General features: G+C 37.2%; 1 protein-coding gene across 1 annotated transcript; it reads left to right on the top strand.

Annotated features, from left to right (window-relative positions):
• Positions 1–10: 10 nt before the first annotated feature.
• On the top strand, positions 11–7,914 carry LOC121421916 (nuclear transcription factor Y subunit alpha-like). The gene is made up of 3 exons (XM_041616715.1): positions 11–114; positions 3,713–3,869; positions 7,675–7,914. The coding sequence occupies exons 2-3, from the start codon at positions 3,747–3,749 to the stop codon at positions 7,912–7,914; spliced, it is 363 nt and encodes a 120-aa protein (XP_041472649.1). The 5' UTR covers positions 11–114; positions 3,713–3,746.
• Positions 7,915–8,233: the final 319 nt, after the last annotated feature.

Below are 8,233 nucleotides of genomic sequence, written 5' to 3'. Positions count from 1 at the left end.
ACTCTGGATTGGCCAGCAATGCGCCTCGCGTACTGGACAATCGCCATAGCGTTTTCCTATTCGTTCATGGCTGCTGCTCCTGCACCTTCGGCCAATCACAGAGTTTTTGCACCTGTAAGTTGTCCATTTTCACTGGATACTGTACCCATCACAGTATGAGTGGAGAGAGTGTGGTCCTAGCGGGAATTTAGAAGTAGAAATAACATTAAATCTTGTGGGATTTACATTGAAATATGGGAAAATGGGTGATCTTTCGTGTGGGAGTTCTCAAAATGTCTTTGTGGATATTGCGTGTGAAATCGTTGGGTTGCGCTGATAATGGCGCGTTGTGTTTGCGAAGTGTATGTGTGCGATATGTGTCGGGTGTAGGTACGGTATGGTCTATTGATGTGTTGGGTGAATGGATAGGCACTGCAATGTAAAAAACGAATATATTATGCAAACTGTATAATATTTTATAATTTATCACTTTATTTATGAGTACAAGTACAACCTTTTCAATCTGTTGATTTAACATTAATCATGTTGAAGATTTCTGTTTTAATTTATACAATATCCTTAATTTAATCCCCAATTTTATTTGCCGCAAATAATTTTGATGAAGGCAGCTCAGACTCCGTCAGGGGCAAGTAAACTTTAAATTTTTCTGCGACTGCGTAATTTACTAATTTATATCCGTAAAAATAGATGATATTGATAATTTTCCCAAAATTAAAAAAAGTTGAATTGAACTTTTATATATAAGAATATAGAAAATATTGAACGGTAGTTTGGAAAACATTAAATCTCATGCATGATCTACGCCATCTTTAACGCTAACTTTAGGACTAGTATAGGGTCCTGGGGTGGTGAGACTACCACATATCGACCACCTCTTTTGAAACCGACCACCTTGCGCGCGTTAAAATTATTGCGTATTACAAACGATACGCGCGGGAGAGTAGGCGCAGTGTCCATAGAAACGGTAAAAATCGATTTCACAAGAAAAAAAGAAGCAACAAAAAGTAGAAATGTAGTAGAACTAATCAAAATTGTATTGACTAAACCCAATCCCCGCTGAAAAACCAAGAAATCCGATAGGAAACGGCTTTAGAACAAATATCCGTCGTCAATCGTCGAATCATGCGCCGGAGCTCACAGTGGAAGTAGTGAGGCGATCATTTAGCATGTTGACGTCATGTAACTGATTTGAAAGAGTAAAAATATTTCGCCACCGCGACACGAATCGACCGTAAACTTAGTGTATCGCTAGTGGTCGGTTTCAAAATACGGCTGCAAATGAGCAAATGTAAAATCGTCGCATTCCTTGTTCGTCGATATATACGCGAATTGAATCGGAGTCGTCGAGCAAAACATGGAAATCTGATCTGCTCAATTTTCTGCACAAATGAGACGAAAACTGGGTAAAATTGGTGAATATTTTCGCAGATATGATGCTTAGAATATTAGGTGGTCGATAAGGGGTAGTTCCAACCATATAGGGTCCTGAGCTGAGCGCATGAAAACTTTGAATTGCACATTAAGGCTTACATGTAAGCATGTTAAACTAAAAAGGTAGAAAATATACGTGAATGAGATATAAACTGGTATTGAGAAAAAATCCTTTTTTGTTTTTTCTTATCTTCCATGCTTGTACGTTGCTGTGCTCTTTCCCAGAATCTTCTTTCCATCCTTTCTTTCTGAAATTCTTTCATTCATTCTTTATTTTGTCTTTCCTATTTAATATTTCTTACTTTAGAATTTATACTTTCTATATTTTTTATTGTTTCTTTATCCTGTTTATCTTTTTTTTCATGTCACTTTTTCCTTCTTTTAATTTTTTCTTAACTTGTCTTCCTCAGTTTTTGAACATTTTATTAGCCATAATTGGTCTTTGGGTAAAGATACGCAACACCCAATTTCCAAGTATGTTGGAAACTTCGTTGCCCAGGGGGGGGTTGGGGGTCACTTCCATTGACGAGTGGAAACCATGTGTGACCATGAATCGGGTTTCAAAAAGCACCCTAAACAAGTATTTTCCGTGTTCTGAAAATGCACCCCTTAACAAGTATTGGCGTGTGAAAGCCTACCCTTATAAAGGTCAAGTCCACCTCAGAAAAATGTTGATTTGAATCAATAGAGAAAAATCAGACAAACACAATGCTGAAAATTTCATCAAAATCAGTTTGAAATAAGAAAATTATGACATTTCAAAGTTTCGCTTATTTTTCACAATATGAGTGAGTCAGTTACATCCAAATGCGCGAGTCGATGATGTCACTCACTCACAATCTTGTTTTTTTATTGTTTGAATTATACAATATTTCAATTTTTACGATTTTGACAATTAAGACCTTGCCTGAACCACAAAATATGTTAAAATAATGGAATTCCACGTGTTCAGGGAGGAATTAAACTTTATTTCACTTGACAATGACAAGAAAATCAAAATATGTCATATGATAAAATACAAAAGAAATATTGAGTGAGTGATGTCATCAGTTCCCTCATTTGCATACCGACAGAGATGTGCATACAAATGTTTTGTGAAATGAAGCGAAACTTTAAAATGTCATAATTTTTGTCTCACCTGCATAGCAGAGTAAGACTATAGGCGCCGCTTTTCCGACGGCGGCGGCGTCAACATCAAATCTTAACCTGAGGTTAAGTTTTTGAAATGACATAACTTAGAAAGTATATGGACCTAGTTCATGAAACTTGGCCATAAGGTTAATCAAGTATTACTGAACATCCTATGAGAGTTTCATGTCACATGACCAAGGTCAAAGGTCATTTAGGGTCAATGAACTTAGACCATGTTGGGGGAATAAACATCAAAATCTTAACCTGAGGTTAAGTTTTTGAAATGTCATCATAACTTAGAAAATATATGGACCTAGTTCATTAAACTTGGACATAAGGTTAATCAAACATCCTGCATGAGTTTCAAGTCACATGACCAAGGTCAAAGGTCATTAGAACTTTGGCCGATTTGGGGGTGTCTGTTGAATTACAATCAAAACTTTGAAAGTTTTTGGATCTGATTCATGAAACTTGGACATAGTAGTAATCAAGTATCACTGAACATCCTGTGCAACTTTCAGGTCACATGATCAAGGTCAAAGGTCATTTAGGGTCAATGAACTTTGGCCGAATTGGGGGTATTTGTTGAATTACCATCCTAACTTTAAAAGTATGTTGGTCTAGTTTATAAAACTTGGACATAAGAGTAATCAAGTATCACTGAACATCCTGTGCGCATTTTAGGTCACATGACCAAGGTCAAAGGTCAATGAACTTTGGCCATAATGGGGGTATCTGTACTTCGCAAGTTTATTGATCTGACTTTGAAACTTGGACATAAGAGTAATCAAGTATCACTGAATATCCTGTGCAAGTTTCAGGTCAGAGGCATTCCACTTGTTTTTATTTTACATCCGATTTTGAGGAAATTTTCAGCGTTGTGCTTGTTGGATTTTTCTCTTTTTATTAACATCAAGTTTTTGTTTGATGGACTTGTCCTTTGATAAGTGGAAACAAAACGGTACCCCGACAATATTCCCTGAATTTTATCCCCTTAACAAGTACAACGATATCTTAATTATTAAATGTCATGGACGTGATCTGGGACGTCGGCTAAAAAGTACATCTCGGGCCTTCTGGCCATAGTAATTACATGGGGCGGGATGTTAATTACCTTCAGTGATAAGTATTTTCCTTCATACCTTTACAGAGACTCAAGTAGAAGTTGAACAAATTCTTGAACCATGGAAGGGAATACAGTAGCCCAGACTTTGACTGCTGATCAGCTCGGTCAGATCCAGACCATTCAGACCCAAGGTGCCCAGGCCGGTGGTCAGCAAGTCCAGCTACAGTTGCAAGGACAGCAGGTATTTTTCTTTAAATTCAAAGAAGTCTTTTATTGTAAAAGATTTCTCCTAAAACAAATGCAAAATGTATGGTGATACATCATATAACACTGTGTGCATATATGTGCGTGTTAAAATTTTTTTTAATGCACCTATGTCACACAGATTCATTTAAATTCAACTACTTTATTCTTATGTGAAAGGCCATATGCTAAATTATTATTACCTCTGACAGTTCCCATAGGAACAGAGTCAGACCAGCGTTACAGAGCTACCAAGTCTCACGCATTATGCGTGAGACTCAAGCATTTTGGACTCTTGTTCATCCTCTCAAATCTCTGTCTCACGCAACTATCACAGCCTATCCCCATATACATTGTACACAATGTCTGTGATCACTCATATTCACAGAAAATCTCACGCATAGCTGGTCTTTGAACTTGGCATCTCTGGCGTTACTCCAGCCAATCATGACAAAGGATATCACCAATTTTTTAAATCAATCGATCATTCAAAAAGAATAAAAATAAAAAAATAAAGACAGTGGCAAGCAAAAAAGAGAGAGAAACAACAGAGTAGTGCAGCAAGAACTAAGCTTTTTCGATATACCGGTATTAGTAATACCGTTCGGTATGAAAGTCATACCGGTATGGATACCGCCGTTGATATTTCAATACCGAAATACCGTCATACCAAAAGTTGAAAATATCATACCGGTATTTTCTTCTGTATTGTCGTTTATGGGTATATTTACAGTAAAATTAAGTCAAAACAATAAGTTCTTTGGCTCTCTCAACGTATTTAATGAAATCAGAATCCAATAATCTAACCTCGAAATGAATACATCGCCCCTTAACTACTGTCTGAGCTCCCTTAGCCGCTGCATAGGGCCTCGGCCCCACCGCTACTGATACTGGGGTGCATGTCGGCTCAGCTCCATGCACTCGTGTACACAGCTACAGTAAACAACGAAGTCGACCGAGACGGAGAGCATTTCATGAAGAGTTTTTTTCAGTGGTTTCAACAACAGATTGCTTTCCGCCAATCACATGCGAGGGTTTGCTAGCTTGTAACATCCCTCTACACAAACAAAATCACTGACAAAACTCTTTTTGAAACACTCCCTAGCCTGCCTTTTGACCACGTGGTGTATTGTGGGCTTCGACAAACTATCAACCTTGGCTTGGGGCGTTGACAGACAAACCACAGGGATTAACAATTGTTTTTTCTTTATGCAATGTTTTTTTCTGGACTGCTCTTGACTTGTTTCAATTATGACAAGTTTACTTTTATACTATAAGCCTGCTACAAAAATCGTCTGACCCCCCCCAAAAAAAAAATAGATACATAAAGAAAAAAAATAATACATTAATGAATAAATAAATTAAATATGAAAATAAAAAAAAGACAGAAAATGTTGATAACATTAACAGGAAAAAAATGTTACGCCATCCCTCTTTGTTTATTTTGATCTGTGAAGTGATCGTAAATGGAAGAAAGTGGCTGAGAATATTTGTGTGATTTGTGATGGGTGTTGTATCCGTTTTGTGCATGTGCGGTCATGAATAAAATAAAATAAACTATTGGATTGTTTGTATGATGGTCTCGTGGCGTGATAAGATGTTGATCAACTAAAATTTGGCATGTGTGAAAGATGAAATTGACAAAAAAAGAGGGGAAGATCGAGATTCAGAGAAGAGGAGGATGTTGATTGTTCGTGGTAAGAGAGGGGTGGTGACGGGGAGAGAATGGGCCGATGGAAAAGAGAGAGTGAAGAATTAAGGGGCTGGGGAGATAAAGAAAAACAAAAGCAAGAAAAAATGAGTGAGAAAGAGGCATCTGGGGGATAAGAAGTTTAGGGGGTGTTTACTTTTAGACAACGTGGAGATTCACAAGAGGGGGGGGGGTTCAACACAATGGACATTTATAAGAAAAGTTATGTACTAGATGTCAAAATTTGAGGTCAACAAACTTTGAACCTTCGACGAACACGTGTTGATGTTAGTGGTAAACAAAAGGGGCGAATCTGAATGTGAATGAGTGGGGCCAGATCGGTGAAGGGAAAATCACGCATATATCCTTGACAGTTTTAGCAGGGAATTTTGGTGCTTGGAAGTTAGGGCATGTACACACGTTTAGCAAAGTAAGTAGCAGTGAGTTTGTGCAGTGTAGCATTTGGCAACTTGACTTATTGATTTCGTACCATGTGCTTGCTAAGATAATTTTGCACACATGCACAGGTAATTCACAGCTCTCGTTGGGGAAAGAGCATGATTGTATAACTTTTGGTAAAGAAAGAGAAAGTTTTTGTCAATGAGAACGGACCATGCTGAGCATTCCTCAGCTTACCACAAGCATCCCCTCTTTATCCGAGGCCATAAACATTGGACACTGTTTGCACAATAAATTGGGAATTTACTCGGTATTAGTCGGTATACCGGTATTGAAGCTATTAGTAATACCGGTATTGAAAATATCAATACCGAAAAAGCTTAGCAAGTACAGATGTATTAAAATATGTTATATCAATATCGACCATTTTGTATGAAATCACAAATCAAACCTCCATTTACTAAAATGTAGAATAAATATGCCTATAATGATCAAGCATACTGAGAACAATCCAAACCTAGATTACTGTTTTATTCAGGATTCTTTAGTACGGGCTACATGTTTCCCTCTTTCAATTTACCCCTATTTGATAGCTTTCGTTTGTTTGTTAAAATAAAGTATTATATCATACAATCCATTATTTACTGTGAGAAATCACACATATATTATTGTTCTTTCAATATTGCTCAAATATGTGTACAAATTTTAAAAAGTTAATTATGTTAAAATGCTCTATATAACTTTATTCTGCTCCTTATATTTTCTCATTCTTATTTCTAACATTACTTATTCCATTTTATATTTCTCTCTGCATTCCCTTCCCTATATTGTACATTGATATGTGCTTTTTGTTTATCTGTTTGTATACTGAAATTTTACTCCCTACAAATTCATGTACAGTTCAGCCTTTGGCTGCTAATTGAATTTATCATAAATACCATTTATATATCTTTGTATCTATCCATTAGTATCTTATTTCGCCTTCCTCTTTGCCACGGTAGCATATCATTGAAAACTCTCATAAAACGCCTTCCTGAGTCCAGTAACACAGAGGTTAGCAATTAATCATACACTTGATTTTCGTGATTAATTGTGCATTGTAGTTGATGCAATTACTCTTAGAAAAATGTTCTTTGAATGATTGCTAAGCTTTGTGTTACAGGCCCATACTAGTATAAATCAGAAATATAATAGCATAAATAAACATTTGGTGACACTCAGTGTTAGAGTGGTCGATGACTGGAACTCTTTGCCTGCTGAGGTAGTCACAGCATTAACAATCAATGGCTTCAAGACAAAGTTAGACAATTTCTGGTCTGCGTGGCATTATGTTCACGCATGGGAATAGTGCCTTTTTCATTTCAACACATTGGCACAGCACATTGCACAAATAGCACAGACTCAGTTTCAAACTTATCCAAGCTAGGAAGACAACAAGTTAGACCTGGAAACTTGACTTATCCAAGCTAAGAAGACAAGTTAGACCTGGAAACTTGACTGCAGGAACAACTGTATTTTTCAAGTAGATGTGGTATAAAGGACAACACAAAAATCTATTTTAGAAGAATTAGTTTAACATAGTAACCTTTTTATTAAGAGATTTCACATTTGCTATGCCTATGAAGAGTGACATACTTATAAAATGTGGCATGCACTAAAGAGCAGCAGCTGAATGCTAAACTAATCCATGTGTTTCACTTTCCTCAATGTTCAGTTGGTCCAGGTCGGTGGGGGCGGTCAGATCTTGGCCGGGGGTCAACCGATCACATTGCAGGTCGCTGGAGGTCAGACGGGGACAACACAGCTCCAGCAGCTGGCCCAAACGCTGCAAGTCGTGGGTTCCGGTGGTCAGGTACAGCAGGTATGTTCCTCTCAAATGAAACTCAAGTCCTCTGAGTTATGGAACAGCCTTCCTGAACTCATCAAAAAAATATTTAACTTCTTAAACTTCTAACAAAAATGCCCCCCCCCCCCAATTTTTTTTTCCATTCTTAATTTCCTTCAAAATTTTTGAAAAGCAACTTTAGCTCCCTACAGAGTGGTCTCTGTGCAGTATAAGTCCAATATGTTGTTGTGATATATATTTCGAGTATCAAGGTGCACAGTCGAAGCCATAATCGGGTTAGTCATCACAACAAAATATACAATTACCAACAATAGTTACTCTGAAAAAGGGAAGAAATAAAGCAAGTGTGTTCTGGTACATGTATAATGCAATCTGTGCATTTAAGTTATATCTCGCTTTATTATTAAGGGGACAGGTTCATATGATT

Source organism: Lytechinus variegatus, chromosome 9 (assembly GCF_018143015.1).
Source record: "Lytechinus variegatus isolate NC3 chromosome 9, Lvar_3.0, whole genome shotgun sequence".
Classification (NCBI taxonomy): Eukaryota; Metazoa; Echinodermata; class Echinoidea; order Temnopleuroida; family Toxopneustidae; genus Lytechinus; species Lytechinus variegatus.
Note: the sequence above shows the minus strand (reverse complement) of the source record. Positions and strands in the feature narration are given on the sequence as shown.

Excerpts from the sequence above, each read along its gene's own strand:
- LOC121421916 (XM_041616715.1), top strand. The coding sequence starts at position 3,747 with ATGGAAGGGAATACAGTAGCCCAGACTTTGACTGCTGATCAGCTCGGT. Across the intron at positions 3,870-7,674 it reads TACAGTTGCAAGGACAGCAG|TTGGTCCAGGTCGGTGGGGG; the intron begins GTATTTTTCTTT and ends CTCAATGTTCAG.